The 20,693-nt window shown below is 45.1% G+C and overlaps 1 protein-coding gene across 4 annotated transcripts in view; it reads right to left on the reverse strand.

Annotated features, from left to right (window-relative positions):
* SLC1A2 (solute carrier family 1 member 2) overlaps window positions 1–20,693 on the reverse strand; it is a 140,133-nt gene that overhangs the window by 84,034 nt on the left and 35,406 nt on the right. The window contains exon 1 of one of the 4 annotated variants that reach the window (XM_032488459.1): window positions 5,910–6,024. The exons of the other annotated variants lie outside the window; for them this stretch is intronic. Within the exon in view, the coding sequence (XP_032344350.1) occupies window positions 5,910–5,917 (8 nt within the window). The 5' untranslated portion in view covers window positions 5,918–6,024. Of the gene's footprint in view, window positions 1–5,909; window positions 6,025–20,693 lie in introns of those variants that run through there. 4 annotated transcript variants of the gene reach the window in all.

The following is a 20,693-nucleotide window of genomic DNA, read 5'->3' on the forward strand; positions in this document are numbered from 1 at the left end:
TTCTTATTCCTTAAAATCCTATAATCCTTTCAACCACTAAGGAAAATTTCACACCTAGAAGCGTCCCCAGAAACCCTCAGATCTGGCCACTTTGCAAATAAAGGTCAAAGACACAGAGCAGCTGCTGGGTGACAGAGGTGTCCTGCTGGTGCACTGGAACAAGAGACCCCCTGCAACAGTAAGGAAAGCTTGAGGTCAAAGCCTCCATGCTGGTTCACTGCTGCAGGTGCTGATGGGGAGAAGGAATGTTACTTGTGGCAGAGACCAGGGATGCTGCTAAACATCTCCCATAGCAAAGTAACCCTGGCTCCGAATGCCAGTAGTGCCAAGGTCAAGAAACCCTGCCCTAAGGGATGTCAGAAAAGGACCCAGAATGAGCACTGGGCAATTCCTCACACTTCTTGCCCCCAACCTCATCATGCACCCCACCCCACCCCACCCACCACAACACAACACACCTGAGGTTGTACGTTACATACCACGGTGCCTGTCTACCCTGACATGTACGCAAATATATACCAGAAGACAGGCCCAGCCCCACCAGGCACACGACACATCTTCCAGGAGCAGCAATTTTTCTCAGAATTTGCTGAACTGACTCAATTCTAAGATTCATCTTGTCCTCATACTATAATATTTCTGAAAATGGAACATGTCTTATATCAATGTAGTTTTCCCCCCCAAAAATGCTATTATAAAATCCGTGGAAACTCTTATAAATGATTACATATTAGAATCAGAGAAACATGGTAGTTTAAAACATAACCTATAGAAATAAACACAAATGGATGATGCAGTGTGATGTAAAGTGTGCTTGAATTCCAAGGACGGAACACAAGGCTTCAAAGAATCTCTCCCTCGCAGCAGGCTCCTTCAGCCAGTGAAGTCACACTCCTCCAACCTTGCTGGGAGAAAAGTTCAAAGCACATACTTTACTCTCAGGATAGAAGAGGACCCGAGGCCAGGAGGTCTGTGATGAGACCAACCACAGCAGGCTCGCTTTTCAATCTCAGCATCCCGGAGGCCCGCCCTCCTCCTCCTGGCCCTCAGTGCCCTCCTCCTGTACCTCCACCCCTTCACCCCTATGGTCCCCCTTCTGTTCTCTCCCATCACAGGCACCATTTCCAGTGGTTAGCACTTGGTGCATTTCGGAGGTTCACTGGGAGGGCAGCCCCCAGGGTCCTGACCATCTTGTTTCACAGCTTGGGTGCTGCAAATGGTAGTGAGTGATCAACACAACAGCTCCGCAGTGAGTGAGGCCAGTTACAGACCCAGACTCAGCACCTTCGCTGACTGTCTTCCTGGACAAGCTTAGGGAACGGCGCTCTGTTTTCTCATATGGAGAATGGCAGGGGATGATAGAAGTACTGGCCACCGCAGAGCTGTGTTTTCTCTGTAGATATACACAGGATAATGCTGTGAAATACATGGTGCACAGCCAACGGCTCACAGTCAGTTTGGTCTTCTGAGCAGGTTGTGAGACAACCAGTGATTCTGAAGACTCCATAGCCTTGTACATAGCTACACTTCGGGTGTTCCTGATTAGATTGAATGCCATCGAGCACGCCTAAATTGGGAAAGCCTGTCATTTTTTTTTTCAAATTCATATTCAAAAACCTAGAATCAACCCATACAATATTACCAACTGATTTTTAACAGGGATATTAATCGGTTTATGTTGCTTTGTCCTATAAAATGTACGGGGGTAGGATCCTTGACCCCACTGGTGTCCCTGGATCTTAGAAAGGTTCAGTTGGAGAGAATTCACTGGTGCTCGTTTGCTTCCCTGGCCAAGTGTCATGGCTGTGCATTTGCTAAGATTAAGACTCCAGGCATTGGTCAACTAACCTTTGACAAAGGAGGCAAGAATATACAATGGAGAAAAGACGGTCTCTTCAGAAAATGGTGTTGGGAAAACTGGACAGCAGGACGTAAATCAATGAAGCTAGAACACTCCCTTACACCATACACAAAAATAAACTCAAAATGGATCAAGGACTTAAATATAAGACAAGACACAATAAATCTCCTAGAAGAAAATATAGGCAAAACATTATCTGACATACATCTCAAAAATGTTCTCCTAGGACAATCTACCTAAGCAATAGAAATAAAGGCAAGAATAAACAAATGGGACCTAATGAAACTTACAAGCTTCTGCATAGCAAAGGAAACCATAAGTAAAACAAAATGACAACCTACAGAATGGGAGAAAACTTTTGCAAATGAAACCAACAAAGGCTTGATCTCCAGAATATATAAGCAGCTCATACAACATAGTAAGAAAAAAACAAACAACCCAATCCAAAAATGGGCAGAAGACCTAAACAAGCAATTCTCCAAGGAAGACATACAAATGATCAATAGGCACATGAAAAAAATGCTCAGTATCACTAATTATCAGAAATGCAAATCAAAACTACAATGAGGTATCACCTCACACCAGTCAGAATGGCCATCATTCAAAACTCCACAAATGACAAATGCTGGAGAGGCTGTGGAGAAAAGGGAACCCTCCTACACTACTGATGGGAATGCAGTTTGGTGCAGCCACTGTGTAAAACAGTATGGAGATTCCTCAAAAGACGAGGAATAGACTTACCATAGGACCCAATAATCCCGCTCCTGGGCATACATCCTGAAGGAACCCTACTTCAAAAAGACACCTGCACCCCAATGTTCATAGCAGCACTATTGACAATAGCCAAGACATGGAAATAGCCTAAATGTCCATCAACAGATGACTGGATAAAGAAGAGGTGGTATATTTCTACAATGGAATACTATTCGGCCATAAAAAATGACAACATAACGCCATTTGCAGCAACATGGTTGTCCCTGGAGAATGTCATTCTAAGTGAAGTAAGCCAGAAAGAGAAAGAAAAATACCATATGAGATCGCTCATATGTGGAATCTAAAAAAAACCCCAAAACATAAATACAAAACAGAAACAGACTCATAGACATAGAATACAAAGTTGTGGTTGCCAAGGGGGTGGGGGGTGGGAAGGGAAAGACTGGGATTTCAAAATGCAGAATAGATAAACAAGATTATACTGTATAGCACAGGGAAATATATACAAGATCTTATGGTAGCTCACAGAGGAAAAAATGTGACAATGAATATATGTATGTTCATGTGTAACTGAAAAATTGTGCTCTACACTAGAATTTGACACAACATTGTAAAATGATTATAACTCAATAAAAACTGTTAAAAAAAAAAAAAAGAAAAAAAGACTCCAGGCCACAACCAGGGCTCAGCTGCAACTCCGAGCAGATTGCCTTTGGTTGGCACGTGGGTAGACAGGGGATGCAGTCCAAGACAGCCACTTTGGGTCAAGAACACATTGCATCTTTTCCCCCTGGGGCAAGGAAATTCAAGGACCCTTCTCCATCACTTGAAAGGTAATTGGTTCTGAAGGTCCAGAACATCACTTTTCTCAGGGAAAATTAAAATGGAAGCCATCCTTGTTCTTTCAGAGTTTTTCCCACATATAAAGTCACTCTGTTAACGTTATTAGATAAGCAGAAACTAATTTTCTAATAACCCATTATATATTTTAAAGTATTGGTTTTTCAAGTAATAATTAACATACTCATTTAACTTACACATTTTTATTGCAAGCATTGTATGTACCTCTGGTTATAAAAAGATAAGAGTTTTAAAAGTAAATTCAAGCTTATTTCACTTAATTTTAGATGTCTATTTAGGCAGCAAATATAAATATAATGATTTAAATCAGGCAGGGGTGGGGCTTTGTGCAAGCAAGTGCATTTGGACACCACAGGTGGCAGTATTAATGGGACTTAGAAACTCCGGAAATAAGTAGCAAGTGTTATAAATCTGTTTATATTCCTGGGCCTGGAAACTCCATCTTGGGAACTATCTCCAAGAAAAGTAAATTCAATTCAGACAAAGATTGTCATTTGTTGCATTATTTATATAACAAGAAAATTGGAAACAACGCAGTTCAATCACCGTGCAAAGGTTAAGCAAACAACACCACAGCAACAGTGAAGCATAAAAGAGCCATTAAGAGATGTAATTTCGTATCCGTAGTTCCCATATGGCAGCTTAGTGCGTCTGGACATAAAGCAGGCCCTTTGCACGGCCCGTACAAGACAAGACTGGATGTAAGAACAATCACTAGGACTAGAAAGGACTTTAGAATAAGAATTTACAGGAAAATGATTTAAGTTTCCTCTCCTAAAGAGAAAAAGGAGTGGGGAGGCAGCCTAAAAAACAGATATAAGACTGAAGACATGTAACACAATCTCAAATACACGTTGTCCTCTACTAGTCATAGAAGGAGATGCATTTTAATAGTGATTATCTCTGGCTGAAGGAATTACAGGTGATTTCGCCCCTTTATTTATACTTTTGAATATCGTAACAGTTCTGTGTAATGAGCGTATAGAACTTTTATAATAGTAATTGCCTTTTTAAAAAATGAAACGATAAACAAATGAACTTTAACAAATTAGTTTAAAACAGTGAGAAGAAGTAGGCAAAAAAGTGAACAGAATAAGACACTTTTATTACTGTAAAAAAAAAAATCATTAGGTTTTTCACAGCTTGGTATCATCCACAGTGTCAAACACATTCAGAGCATCCTTGCTCAAAATCCACCCTTTTCACACTTTATGACTTCTTCCTGATTTCTTGAATTATTGCTATCAGCAGTTTTGGCTTCACTTAACTTACTATTTTTTATCATTTTTGGGGGCGTCTGAAAATTGAAATCAAGGTGTAAAAGGATAGAGCATTTGAGTATTACTCCAAGTCTGATAAACCCTAAAACTGTTACCAAACATAACAAGCACTTAGTAGATATGACTGAAGAACTGAATGAACATCAGCCATTTTCTTCCCAATTATGGAGGGGAAAAAAGAGTAATTTGAAGGGAGAAAACAGCAGGAGGAGCTGGTGGTCTTTGTGAGACCTCTTGGGGTTGCAAGAGGGATACAGAATGTGACAGATCCCAGAGGAGAACATTGGGTCAAATGCCTTATACATTCAACAATATCAGAAAGTAACTTTCCAACATGAAAACCAAGCCTGCTAGTCTTCCCACCACACCAAGTTCAGGTGACAGTGCAACATCACTTACACTTCAGCTTTTTCATCTTTAGACCCAAGAGTTTCTGCAGCAGGGTTAACTGGTTAACAATACAGTGTTACTGAAGACACTCATGTACCCTACACTTGCTAGCAGAAATACAGTTATCACACCAGGTAAATGGCAGGGGTGGGACGCACTGACTTTCACCTGGGCCAGTTTCTTCAGCAATGATCGCTGAAGAACACTAGGAAGAGTCTGGGGTTGAATGCGGAAGACAAGCTCATTAAGGACTATGTCTCATATATCTGGGTGCTTAAGCTCTTCAAGATGCAATCACGGATGAGGACTTCAGTACAAGGTACAGTTTTTCCAACTCAGCACTGAACAGCTCATGGATATGAGAAACCATTTAAGGGGGAAGAAGTCCACATAGAAAAGTATGGCTATCATCGACTCATTCATTGATTCATTCAACATGGATTGAAGTAGACCATGTGCCTGGTTCATTGTTAGGCACTGGGATGCGGGCACCTACGTGTTTTCTCTACCAACCTGAAATGTTTCAGAGCCAACTGTTTTTCTGATGAACAGATCATGTTTCCCAAATTTTACTCCTTCTTTCTCAAAACTTCTACATTTCTAGGGAAGACCTGGTTCACAGAAAGAGGCACACAGCCCCTGCGAAAAGCAAGGGTTTTTGCCAAATACCAAAAGAGGATCTAGTAAGGGTTTTATAATAACCTATTGTTCCAACCTTTGTGTTTCTCCTCTTCCTGCAGGAATATAAAGTTCCTTCTCATCGCCCCTCACAGCCCACCCACACCGCACCCATGATTTCTGACCTGACCATCTTCTCGTCTCTAGGAACGCACTGGCCGCAGAGCACCGGAACGAGAGGTGTCTTACATCTCAGGGCTGCTGTACCACAGAGGAAAATCTGTCAGGTGCTAAAGTGTACCTAGCCAGTGTTCTGATGTCAAATAACAAACTGTCCTATTGACTGTCGTCATTTGGCTGAAAAGCTCAAGGTCACTATGTGTTTGTTTGAAGATTGTGTAATTACAAGAGTTAAAGACCTCATCAGGATCATCTTAGGACTTTGATACCCCTTTACTCTTCATAAGTAAGGACCGTACCTGTTTCCTACCCAGGTTTTGTGGCTTTCCACTCAGCTAATCCAGCATCTTACTGGCAAGTCCCTGAGGCCAGTCGCTGTCACCAGACCAGCCTCCCTTGGCACTTACACTCATTTCTCTGTCACCATCCTGACAGCCACCTGCGATCACTAACCAGTCCATCCCTGGCAGCCTTGCTCCTTGACACCTAACCTGGACTCATCAATGTACTGAGCCTTGCCTTCTAATTCCCAATATAAATGAAAGAAATCCTCTCTCCTTTTAAGATCTAGAGATGTTCCAGCTTTCTAACCCTTTCCCTATGCTTAAATTCTAACCATTCTATAGCTGAATTCTTCATGGATTTTGTTATGGGACCTCTGTCTTGTTTTCTAGTTAAACATAAAATGAAAGGTCAACTTATTATTTTCAGATGGATTTGAACACCATCCCCAACTCACCTTCAACAGCTTCCAGAGATAACAGCACTCTTTCTCAGAATGTGTCCCTCGGAACACTAATCGCCTAAAATGTTCCTGGATGTAAAGGTTAAGGGGGATCGCAGGATTCCTAGACACACCCCTCATCATGTTTGTGGCTTTCACAAGCTGTCTCTGGTCCTCTGAAGTGAGCCATTTAATCCTAATCTGAAACTGTCAAAAGAGCTATTGCAACTGAGAAAGGATTGTATTTTACTTGGTTCCTGATTGCAGCCATAGATAAGTCTGTTGCATGCAGTGGACAGCTTTTGGCACTCCACCTGAGACTTCAACCCTCCTTCCATCACTCATGAGCTGTGTAATATTGGGTGGATTACTTAACAACTCTGGACCTCAAATAGCTCATTTGTAAATAAGAATAGTATCCCACAAGAGTGTTGTGAAAATTAAATCAGTCAACATGCATGTAAGTACCTAGAATATGGATAGCATGCAACACATGTAACCATTATTACTTCCATCATTATGCATTCATTCCACAAATAATTCTTGGGCAAAATCGTGACCGCCTTTATGAGCCCTTAATGTCCTTTGAATGACTCTGCTATTGAGAGCTGCCATTAGAATCCACGCCGAATCCACAGGAAACTAGATTTTCAGATCTCAGATCCCCTCAGCAGCTAGACTACCTCCAGGTTCTCCTAGTTTCAACATCTCCATCCTCTTTTGGTGACATTTATCACTGTAAGATCTAGATTCTAGCTAACCTTCACTGAAGACTTACTATGTGCCAGGAACATTCTAAGTGCTTTACATGTGTTTGTCTTGTTTAAATCTTTCAACAACTCTGTGAGGTTGGCACTACTATTATTTCCATGTGTAGGCCAGGAGAAGGCACAGAGAGGCTGAGTAACTTGCCCAAGTACACACAGCAACCCAACAGCAGAGCTGGGATCCAAACCCTCAAAGCTGGGCTCCTGAGCACTTGCTTGTAACCACTGCATGACCCTTCATCTCCCAGGAGGGGTCTACTGTCTCCAGAGAACAGGGTGGTGTGAGGCATGGGAACTATATTCAATACCTTGTAATAACCTTTAATGAAAACGAATATATGTATATAAATGCGTGACTGGGACATTGTGCTGCACACCAGAAATTGACACATTGTAACTGACTGTACTTCAATTGAAAAAAAAAAATTTTTTAAAAAGAAAGAAAGGCTGAGATGTGGAGGAGGCAGGGATGGGTATGGGTGAGGCACAGAGAGCAAAACCATCTTTTGGGTGTTGTGTAGAGAAAACAACCAGCTAATCAACTAGTCAGGCACAGCCTGAATCACAGTCACATTCTGCCCCAGAATGTTCTGGGGTTGCTGCAGACCCATGGACCTCTGAGTAGTAGGCAGGCAGCAGGCTGCTGACTGGCAGCAAGGAAGGGGGCCCAGCTGGAGTCTGGGACACAGTTAACAAGAGCTAAGCTGCTACAGATGCCTCTTTTTCTAGGTTGCCAAGTGTTTTGTCATTTGTAAAATAGGGGCTCATCAGAGGGTTTCAGATATTTGGGATGCAGAACCAGAGAGTGGAATTCTAGAATGTCAGTCCTGCCCTGGGGGATATCACCAACAGATCCAGCTCCATCTCGACATGACAAGCAGAAGAACTACCACTAAGAATACTTTCTATAAGCTGGTTCTGTAGGTTGACTTCTAGTAACCCTCCGCATAGAATTGTCATTCTCTCCATCTTACTGATGAGGCATAAAGACGGGAAGTCATTTGCCCCCAGGACATGTGGTTGGTGAGGACTGGAGCCAGGACCTGAGCCCAAGATGGGAGAAACTCATATCCAGGCGTAGTCTAGGCTCCCGACAGGTGGTGCTGGAACAGAAGACGCAGCCACACCTTTTATTTTCTGACTCCATCCTGTTGGAGCTCCTACGACGGTCCCAGGATGCAGAACTACACATGGCAGACCAGGTCCATGCCCTCACTGACCTGAACTTTCTGTTCCTACAAGGAGAGACCATCAAAGGGGAGCGCCTAGCAAAAAACAGGGGCACAGGCAGAAGGAGGGCGTCCTCCAGACATGGGGACCCTGCACTGACTTCCATCCATCACCATCACTCTGCACAGGGAGGCTGGATTTAAAAGCAGTTCTTGGAACAGATTCTGCATCCTCTCACACCAAGAACACCATATGTGTCCCTGATGCAAAAGGAGCGAAGACAAACCCCCTGCTGTTCGGGACATGGTGTCCAGGAGGCTGGCAAACAAACTCTCAGCATTCTCTTTCAATAGCCTGGGGGCGGGGCGGGGGTTTAGTCGCTGAAAGTTTCCCTTTGTGTTGCTCTCACAGACATTTCTGAAGGGGTCAGTTCTGGGTGATTCATCATCTACCCAAGTGGATCCGCACTGAGAAGCCAGCTCAGACACTGTGGTTAAAAATAGGTCTCTGCTCACCCACCTTCTTATTAATATTCTCTAAGTGTATTAGGGACCTTCAGCCAACAGTGAGAAAAGTTCATTTATCCAAAAGTTGCTACACTGATTCTAATAACTTGGCAGAAATAACTTTATAACGAAGCCCTTGATTTCTTTTCAAAAAGTGAAGGGGAAATGCTACATATTAAACAATCCAGCAAAGTGATGACTTGTTCGGACTGTCTGCTGGCATCTGAGTACCACTCACAAACCGTCCATACTACTCTGTGCCTTCGCTTCTTCACGTGGAAAAGGGAGATAATAATCCCAATGCCTAGTGTACTCACAGGTTAACGCGCTCAGGCCCTTGTGATGGTGCCTGGAAATAGCACGCACTCAATACTCAATACAAGTTAGCTCTCGTTATGTAAATTCAACCTACTTCATTAACATTTACGGTCGTGATTAACTGTCATTTATCCCTCTTGTACTTTGTGCCAGGCCCAGGGCTGAGAGTTTAGAGACATAATGTGATTCAGTCCTCAAGACAGTCCCATAAGGTGGGTATTATAATACCCATTTTACAGATGAGGAAATGGGGAGTCAGAGCAGTCCGCAGCTGGTGAACGGCAGAAGGGAGCTGGAACCCAGGTCCGTCTGAATCCAGAATGCTATAGCATCACCAGGTAAAGCTGATTCAACTACAGTCCTACAATCTGGCCTTTCAGAGTGTGAGAAGGCTCGGAAGTCAGCATTTCCAACATCAATTATCCTAGTGTTCCCAAGTCTCCATAGTCATCAAAAATTATATTTAACACGTAGTATCACTCATCTGGAAAACTCCTCTTCATCCTTCAAAACCTTGCTCAGCTGTCTCTGTCTCTAGACAGCCTTTCTTGACCATCCCCCCACTTCAAAGAACTGATATTTTCCACTCCTGAATGACCTCTGTTTCTGTTACATATTCCAACTTGCTGCAACACAGACTGACTCACCATTATAAGTTTATATGTCTGTCTGTCTCTTCCACTAGGGTGTGAACTACTCCATCTAGACACCTATAATTTAAATCTTTGGGAATTAGCAATTTATTTCAATTCTCTGGGAATTAGCAATGCATGTGTGATCTACATCAGTGGTTTTCCGTGGGGGCAGTTTTGCTCCCCAGAGGACACCTGGCAATCTGAAGACATTTTTGGTTGTCACAATTGGAGGTGGGAAGATGTTACTGTCATCTTACAGGTAGAGGACAGGGATGCTGCTAAACAGCCTACAATGCACAGGGCAGCCTCTCCACAGCAAAGAGTTATCCAGTCCCAATTGGCAGTGGTGCCAAGGTCAACACACCTAGTCTACCTGGTAGCTCTCAATCAAGCATCACTCACACTGTTGACTAAAGAGTTCACTGCACTCCATACATCAGGGCTCAGGGCCTCCTGCAAATTGTGTTTCAGACCTCAACTATCTGCTGCACCCTCGTGGGATGATTATAAGTCCCCATCCCTGATGACATGCTTTGCCACTCGGCTTTGGCCAATGGCACGAGAGATGGCTCAGATGTTCTCCGTGCCTCACCCACATCATCACCTGTCACCCTAATGCACTCCAGCTACCTTCCCACTGCCAGGGTCTGTATCTCTTTGCCTGAGGGCTTTCACAGAAGCTGAAAGGCTATTCTGCCCCCACACAGGCCGGCAGTGCCGGGGAATTAAATGCCCCTGCCCGGAGCAGCCTTCAACCAACGACCAGCAGGTTTCAATGCATAAATACATCAGCTCCCTCATTCCTGGAGAGGATAACAGGACACATGCTTTGCCCTGTCTCCATGGATTTTCCCTGTGGGTTAAACTGGGGTTGCTCACAGTGGTAGTGGGCTTGATAGCCCATCCTCCCTGGGCCCCCCACACTCCTCCCCCTATCCTACTGGTGTTTCCTGTACCTCCCAAATAAACTACTCGTGCTGGAATCCTTGTTCTGGAATCTGCTCTTAGGAACCCAAACCAACACAGAATGAAGTAACATGTCTCTTCCCATGATTCTGTCATTGCTCCTTTTCTCTCTGCTACAAGAGAGGCACGACCCAGGTGAGGGCTGCGTCTTCATCCTGGGTCCCACGTGGAGAGACCTGGAAGACACCAGCAGCTGGCCTGAAATCCACATGTGACAGACACAAGAAACAAACTTCTGTGGTTGTCAGCCGCTGAGATGTGGGAGGCGTCGTTACTGAAGCGTGACCTGGTGAGGGCTGATTAATACAGGGCTTATCCCTCCTAGGGGGGCCTTCCTGACTGACTCTATTCTAGAAGACCTGGGCTACTTACCTCCCAAATGATGGTCATTTAAGGGCAAAGTCAGAGCAGAGCCTTGCCAGTTCCTTGAGGTTGGAGATGATTATTTACTGCCTTCCCCTTGTGGAGTTTCCTGTAACTCACGGTGCCCTGTACTATGCTGGGAATTGGTGAGTACCTAGGCACTGGTGGACTGAACCCTGAGCCATCTGGGTTTTATCACCAGCTGGCGCAGGCCTGGTGTCTATTTGGGGGAAATGAGACTAAGATGAGGCTCTTGGCCTAGAAACAGATGAAAGCACTGGTCACACTACACTGCGCTCCACTTGGGTGACCTGGGGGAGTCCCTTCCCCCATCTTGAGCCTCCCATTTGGAATGCAGGGTCTGACCCTAAGATCTAAGATCCACCACCAGCACTCAGCCTCACTGAAGACCAAAATCAACTTCATTTTCTCCATCCCCTGCCTAACCCACCAGCCTTCAGCACAAGTTAAATTCAGACCCAAAATCTCAGAGGAAGACTGTCTCATCTAGTCTACCAACAGTGGATTTCTTCTCTCCTGTTCGCAAATCAGAGGAGAGGGTGGCATTCTCCCTTCCCTCTGCCTCTGACACTGAGTACGAACTCCGGGCTACACATCAGGCTGAAAACTACTCAGGGTCCAACACAGGATTTCTCATGCTTGAGTCACTCACATCTGCCTCCTGCTCTCTCTTGGTTTAAAGGGGAAGTTGAAAGGTTTCAGGACAGTGATAAAGGCCTAGCAGTACCTATCCAAGGTTTTAACTTTGCCATAATCAGAAAGATTGAAAGAGATTTGAAAAGGGAGTAATTTTCTCACCACGTGATGCAGTGTTAATTTGTCACCAGTGCACCCCCAATCATCTTGTGTGCCCTTAAAATCATCTTTCATTTCACTGGGACATCTGTTTCACACTTTCAGTAAAGCTGTATTATTCCCTGTATCTTTACCATCTATGGTTTAGTTAACAGCACGGGAGTGAGTCCTACTCTGCCACTTCCTAGCTGTGCACCCTCGGCAAAGTCACTAAGCCTCTCTGAGTTTCTGTTTCTTCATCTGCAAAATGGGGATAATCATAGTCCCTACCTCGTAACGTGAAGACCTTTGAAAAATGCTTGGCCCACAGTCAGGGTCAACAAATTACAGCCGTCGCTATTTATCATGGTTAACTCTGTATGGTAGGTATTTTGATGCCCATTCTACAGATGAAGGAAGGAAGACCCAGCTGAGTAATCTGTCAAGGTCACACAGCCTTGCTTTTCCCACTCATACGCAACTGCCTTAAAGAGCAGCCAGGATTGTCACCTGTATTTAAATCGGGTATTTTCACTCCTGCCCTATTTTATTTTATTTTTCCCAACTCTGCAGGCTCTTGCCTGGTTGCCTGCCACTAAAATCCAGAAGACACTGATGCCCGGACATCAGCAGTCAGCTGGAGCAGATTCAGGCCCAGTTTGTGATGCACCTGTCTGCCATGTCTTTGGTCCCAGAGCGTGCCAACTTGCCCCGAGGTTTACCATTTCCTGGAGGAAAGCACATGAGGGCAGAGATCTCATCTAGTACCCCTTGGGAGCGCATCGCTGCGTGGGGAGCCCTGCCTCTTGTGATGGGGTGAGTGTGCACGATGCTGTCATTCCTGTACCTTTTTATTTTTAATGTTCCATTGATACACTTCTCACCTGATTCTAACTAAACTCCAACTCAAACCACCACCTGCAGAGAACACTTTAAATCTGCAGAAAACACAAGTCTGGAAGAAAGAGAGCATACTACCGTGCGTTGCTTGCTTTCCCTTCCCATGTCCTTTCTGGCCTTAAAACACCAACATTGAGTCCTTCTCTGAACATGACATTGTGGGGGCAGCAGAAATAACATATTCCAGAATGATCTGTCTTCCCCACTGTCTTCCCAGAGATGGGGGCTCTGGAGATGAAAGTAACACCACAGGGATGGGTCTTTTGTTATGGAACTCGTGGCAGTGGGGTTGGGGTGGAGGGAATCAGACACTCTTTTAGCATAAAGATTATTTCAGCCTCACTCACAAGGCCTGATTGTGTCGTGGATGCTCCACCCATAGGCTCCATCCACAGAATCCATTTACAAGGGTCCAGGTTCCTTATCACAAGCCTTGTACCACACTGCCACTCTCAAGCAAAACAAATGTTTTGATAATGAATGGAAACTCATGCTGGAGGCCAGAAATAAAGACATGGGGCCTTAGGGATAAAGGAGGTATACAGTCTGTGGGACCATGGGACAGGGGACCCCAAGGGCTCTCAGTCCACCGCAGGGTCACCCCCAGAGTGCACCCAAGAATCTCTGGCTGAGGTTGGGAGCCCAGGACAGGCAGGACAGTCCGGCATCTCCAGCACATGCTGGGCTCTGTACGGCTTGGATTTGATCACTTGATCTGAAGCAAAGGACTGGATGGATATTCTCAGGAAGCCCCCCGAGGGTCATAGCTGGCTGGCAGCCTAAGGAATTGAGTTCTGTGGCTAAGGACACCTGAGGTTGCAGGTGAGCATTTGTGGGAAGCAGGAAGGGGGAGGTTCTGGATGGAAACTTATGTTCTTTCATTTATGAAAACGGCTTTGTTGACACTTCTCAAAGCACTGTCCCTAACACCAGAACCCTCAAACCCACCGGAGCACAGACTAGCCATATATATGGGCCTAGAAAGAGCCTGGCATTCCCATATCAGGATTTGATATATTTACTCTGAATTTCCATGGACTGCCTTCCATGCTACTCACTGCGGGCCATACAAGGCGAGACCCCACCGTCTGAGGGCTGACCATCGTAGCTGTTGGTGGGGTGTATGTGGTGAGGCAGGCGGCCGGGGTAGGATGATGCAGTAGTAACTCAATACATAACTAATGATAAATACCGTTATGATATGACTATGACAATTATCCTTAGCTAGAAAAGGAAGAAACAGTCCATATAGGAATAAAGTCGCGAGCTCATCTAGTGGTGGAAATCAAGAATCCCTAGGGAAAGTGATGGGGGAGGGGTGACGACAGAACATTCCACCGCCCCTTCCTTTAGTCTACCTACAGCCTCCTCCAGAAAGAAGACTCTCCTGAGACAACTGCATGAGTTACTTCAGCTTTCAAGTGAACAGGGATGCTGCTCACGTTGGGGTAATGATGCCCCACCAGCCCCAAGAGAAGCAGCCTGGAGTCTTGACAGCAGCCCGGCAGACGGGATTTACAGGGTTGGAAGAGACGCCCAGAGAATGGAGCGGGTGTGATGAGGTATCCCTGTGGCTGCGTGGGAGGCAGAGGGACTCTTCCACATGGAGCAGAGAGTGAAGAGAAGGGCTGAGCAGAGGGCCCGGGGGCAGGGCAGGGAGAGGTGAGCTGTCTTCCCATTCCGTCTGCGTGGCTGTCTCACTAGAGGCAGACACTGAGGGGGGACACATACACGTGAGAAGAGACTTCAGTGCTGAGTCTCCCTTCCCAGCATCTCAGCAGCCAGTTAGAGCTTCCATAATCTCCCAGATCAAGAACAGAATGAGTTGTCCATGCTGGGCAGTGAAGGGGGAGAAATGATGGCCAGAGTGGACAGAAGATGTGAAACTTTGCCCTCCCTGACAGTCTGTGGGGGCACCGAGAACTCCAAAGGGGGTACCCCTCTCTCCATCAGGGTGACCGTTGAGCTCTTTTCCTGCCCAGGCGATGCAGTGAGTTGACTCACTTGTATTGACTCTGGTCCTGCACCTTTAAGCCTGGTGGCCACCCTGAGTGAGAATGCCCCTGCTTCTCCATCCTGAGCAAGTCCCCTCCACCAGCTCACCACTGACACTTCCAGTTGCTTTTCCTATCATTTCATTCACCTCCTGTCTATAGGCTCCCCTCACCACCTGGATATGGTACCAACTCGGCCAGGAGCCACCTCCACTCCCTCCCTGCTGACCTGACAAGTATCTACCGGGGGCGGGTGGTTAGAGCTCAATGGTAGAGCATTCATGAGGTCCTGGGTTCAATCCCCAGTACCTCCATTAAATAAATACATAAATAAGCAAACAAACAAACCTAATTACCTCCCCCCATTTAAAATTAAAAAAAAAAAAAAAAACTACTATGGTTCAGCCGGGCCCTCAGGACCTCATCCCTCAGTTACATCCTCATCCCCTCATGGGCCCTCGCATACGACTTGGGTGGCCAATGGCTCCTGAGTTAAGAGTCTACATCCATGGAGCAAAGTAATGCTGACTGCTCCCTGAGAAGCCGATTTTGAACACTTGGCCTCGTTTTCCTTGATTCCACCAGATGAGGGAATAGGCCCACGATGCCTCAGATCTTTGCAAGGCCGACTGTGACCTCATTTAAGGTCTTTAGTAAGAGGCACCATCTGCAGGGATGCTTGAAGTCTCACATCTGTAGTTTCAATTCTTTATTGAACAGTCAGAAGGGCCACTGGCTGAATTCATGTGCTCAATTTCTTGCTAGTGAACGGGTGCTCAAGGAACCATCACCTGGGAGACAGAAATGCAGAGTCTTGGGCCGCACCCAGCCCTGAGGAACAAGATGCTGAATTTTTAACAGAATCCCCAGGTGATCCTTAAACGCTCTGAGGCCCAAGAAGCATTACTCCGCCTGATCTTGAAACTCACTTGGCTAGGCTACAGCTCTAAAACTTTTTTAATTTGGAAAATAAAACAAGAACGGAACAAAATCAGAGCAGCCTGAGAGCCAGGAAGCCACTAATCCTCATGGGAAGTTTAGGAAGGAGTCCTGGGGTCCAGCCCACAGTCCAGCTCCCCTTTCAGCCCTTAGTGTCTTTACCACTGTCCACAGCTCCCCAAGGTGGACACAGTGTAGACCTGCTTCATTCTGTTACTCTCCACCTTTGGTTTCATGTGTGTTGGTCCCCTCTCCCCTGCCTCCATGGTTCTGCGGCCCAAGCATGGAGCCCACGTTAAAACCCTCTGAGCTAGACTATTAACTTTCGACTTCTTTCAGTGTCTCCCAAGTGCACACTCCATATAATTTATTTCAGGTATTTATGTCAAATCCTCAGGTATTCACTGCAAGCTTACGCTCAATAACCAGGAAAGATGTAGCCTAGGAGTGGCCACAAATACGAGTATGATGCTGTCTGTGGCCTCGAGAAATTCCCACTAATAAAAATAGTTATGATCCACACTTGTTGAGTTTCCTTAAAATTACTTTGTGAGGTAGGTAGCCTTAGTAGCTCCATTTTACAGATGAAGAAACTGAGGCACAGAGGATTGCAGGAACCCACCTGAGATCGTTTAGTGCATGGTATTTTGGGATGCAAGCCCAGGCAGACGGGCTGGAGCATCTGGATTCCGCCCACTATAGCTCCCTGCCTTACAAACAGCATGCCCAGAGATGCAGCCTTTGTACAACCTGGGGGCCGACTTTCAGAAGCACCGGATCCCCCAATGCAGGGCCTGAGCCATGTCTGGGGCATGAAGGCCTCCTCTCAGACTGGAACGGAGCCTGGGGAACGTGAGGAGCCTCAGTCACAGAATGCTGGAAAGGGCTTCCTGGGACCAGGGAACAAAATGCTGGCAGGCTCCTGTTCCCGCCTGTCCTACAGCTGTCCTTTTGCAGTGCCCTCTTCTTGAATACCTTCTTTCAGACCTCGAGGCCCATGGCCAGTGCTGCTGTTTCCATAACAGGGGAGAGTCCCTTCATGAGTTGGGCAAACCCACCAGGGGTGACAGTCACGAGGACCTGCCCCAAACTGTGCCACATGACAGGTCCTAGGGGCTGAACCTGGAGACAAGAAGCAGCTGGTCCTGGGCAGGCATGAGGCCAGCTGTGGACAAGGGGAAGGAGGCAGAAACAGGGCCAGAGAAACAGAACCAAAGGTCGGAGGTGCAAGGTGAAAAGAAATGGAAAAGGATCGAAGACACTAGAAACTGAGTAGATCAGAAACAGAGAGAGGACTGCATTTGCAGACCCGAGAAGTGACATCAGGATAGCACTAGGCCGGAACTTCTTAGAGTGGGGCTGCAGAGGATGCAGCGAAGGGAACAGCTAAGACACACTGAGCGATGACTACTTGCAAGGTTACTGTTGCATGCACCTCATGCTTCAACTCCCTTAATCCTCGCCACAACCTGAAGTCATTTCTATATTATCCCCATTTTGTAGATGAAGACATTAAGGCACAGAGAGGTCAAGTAACATTCACAAGGTCACACAGCAGGGAAGTCACAGAGCGAGGAACAGAACCCAGGAACAAAACCCAGGCCTTCTGGCTCCAGAGTCCATACTCTTAACCTCCAAGATCTGTAATATTCAACGAGGCTAGTCTCAGAAGCACTTAGATAATTTATTAGGCCTTGAAACTTCCATTTCAGACTGGTTTTTCGGCCTGGGCAGTCAAGTGTATGTAGAGTAGTAAGTTGAAAAGCTAGAAATGGAGAAATTATCAGATAATTCCAACTTGAGAGGCATTGTACAAAATAACTGACCAGTCCTTTTCAACAGTGTCAAGGTCATAGTGGGGAGGGTATAGCTCAGTGATAGAGCACCTGCTTATCATGTAAGAAGCCCTGTGTTCAATTCCCAGTACCTCCATTAAAAAAATAATCAAATCAAATAATAAATAAATAGGCCTAATTACCCCCCCCTCAAATAGTGTCCAGGTCATAAAAGACAAGAAAAGACTGAGAAACTGTCACAGATGGGTAAGCTAAATGCAGTGTGGGATCCTGGACTGGATCCCAGCAGAGAAAGGACCTTTGCGGAAAAACTGGGGAAATCCAAATGAGTTTTAATAGTATTGGAGCAAAGTTAATTTCTTAGTTTTCATCAATGCTCTGTGGTTATGTAAATGTTCCCGCGACAGGAAGCTGGGTGAGGGGCATACGGGAACTCTCTGGATTATTTCTGCAGTTCTTCTGTAAGTCTAAAATTATCTAAAAATTTTACAGAATTTAGTGTTGAAAAAGCAAAAAAATACAAATTACAAAAGGGTCAAAACCACTGACATTCTGTTTCTAAACTAATGTGTTTTGTCTTTGTAATTGCAATCTAGCTATATTGTTTCCTCCTATGTATGTAAATAAATATTCATCTTGATTCGACATTAAACTGGTTATAAATTGTAAACAACACAACAACAGCAACAAACTTGGCAATGGTTCGATTTAGAAACCTGGATCTTCTTCAGAAGAACAGATCACCTCAGGTTTAAATGTACAGAAATACTGTTTCATTATGTTGTGCACCAGGAACTAACATCGTGCTGTAGGTCAATTGTACTTCAAAAAACAAACACACAAAGAAGCTCATGGAAAAAGAGATCAGATTTGTGTTAACAGAGGCAGGGTTTGGGGGAAGGGGAATTGGATGAAGACAGTCAAAAGGCACAAAATTCCAGTTACACGGTAAATAAATACTAGGGATGTAATGTACAATATGGTGAGTATAATTAACACTGCTGTATTATGTTATACATGAAAGTTGTTAAGAGAGTAAATCTTAAGAGTCCTCATAGCAAGGGAAAAATTTTTTTCTTAATTCTTTCATTTTGAATCCATGTGAGATGATGGATATTCACTAAACTTTTTGTGATAATCATAATGTATGTAAATCAAATCATTATGCTGTACACCTTAAACTTATATAGTGTTGAATGTCAATTATATCTCAGTTAAAACTGGAAGGAAAAAAAGAACAGATCACTTACACGTGCTTCAAGACGTGACTCTCTCACCTTTCCCTCTCTGACTCACAGTCTTATTGTTGTTACTCAGCAGATCTACACAATCCCCCCACGTTGGTGGCCACTGCCCAGGAAAGGCTTGGATCCCTGGGCGGTTGAGGATCACTTTGTAGGCACAGATGAGCTTCCAGAAATGCAGCCAAGTTTGACACACACAGAGGAAAGGGCAAGCCAGCGAGACCCAAGTCTTCATGAGGGTCAAGAAGGCTAGTAGCCAGAGGGGTAAAGGAGAAAGCACGGCTCCCTGGAACTATGTACAGGGCACTGAGGTAAACACTCTGCCTGCATTAGCCCATTACATCCTCTCCACAGCCCTAGGAGGAAGGAACCATTATTTTTATTCCCAATTCACAGATCAGGAAATTGAGGATCAGAGAGGTTAAACAACTTCTCAAGGTCACAGAGCAAGTCAGCAGTAGACTTGGGATATAGCATGAAAACCTTGTTATCTTGAGAGACTTCAGGCTTCTCTTTCCTTGTTAACTTTCTTACTTCAGCCAAAACTGGACTGGCTTTCTCCATCAAACCATCCTCTGGTTTGTCCTCAACTCAGAGAGTGAGATGTAAAGTAAACCAGACCAACATCACAGAGTATTTACCAGACGCTCTACCTGCATCATTCCATATGATCATCACTAAAGGGGAGTGATTAACAACTCCATATGCAAATGAGGCAACTGAGGCTCAGAGAGGTTAAGCACCCAGACAGCTAAGTGACCATACCAGAATTTTTTAAGCCCAGATCTTCCTGATGGCCAACACCCAAGCTCTCTCCATTCATTCTGTTTCCAAAGAAGACTAATAGGGTGAAAAAAAAAAATCAAGTAGGTAAGAAGTAGGCTCCTCTCAACAGCCCCTAAAAAGCAACCCTGAAAGATAAGTCCAAACAGGCATATTCATGCAGAGTTTGCCATTGTCCTTGATTTCATCTGTCACACTGATCAAATCCAGATTATCCAGACCCTGAACAATTAGAGTAGTTTTTGTTTGTTTCACTTTGTTTTGCTTGTTGTTGTTGTTGTTGTTGTTGTTGTTGTTGTTGTTGTTGTTTGGGGCCTGTCTCTCTTATTTTAGACACCCACATGACCTAGAAAATTGCAGACACTCCTTTCCTGTATTCCAAAGTGGGTTTTTCTTTAAGAAACTCAGATTCACAATCCATTTCACAAAATAGGCATTTCTAAATGAAAACCCTTGCACATGGCCAACAGGACCAGCATTGCCCTTGGAGGTTCCTGTAGCAGTTTCAGCCCGAAGAAAGCCATGCCAAACCAGACAAGCTCCCCTAAATGCAAGCCCAGTGTACGGGTTTCAAACTTGGAAAATAAAACTAGCAATAATACCAGTGTCTCCCACCTCAAAAGTGCATTCGCAGTATAGGACTCCACATTGTGAAAGGAAAAGCAATACAGGAACTTAGGCAAGGACAGAATCCTCAGATCCTAAAACACAGGCTCAGTGGAAGTGGCCTGATGCCTTTGCACTGTGTTACTTTGGGGACTGATTATTCTGAAACGTTGTTTGGGTGATGATAAACAGGACCCTCAGGGGAGCGTGCCTCCTGGGAGGACAGCAAGCTTAGAGCAGCTCGCTGCTACAGATTATACATCTTTCCACAAAGGCAGAGGAA

The sequence above is a fragment of the Camelus ferus genome, chromosome 10, assembly GCF_009834535.1.
Source record: "Camelus ferus isolate YT-003-E chromosome 10, BCGSAC_Cfer_1.0, whole genome shotgun sequence".
Taxonomy (NCBI): Eukaryota; Metazoa; Chordata; class Mammalia; order Artiodactyla; family Camelidae; genus Camelus; species Camelus ferus.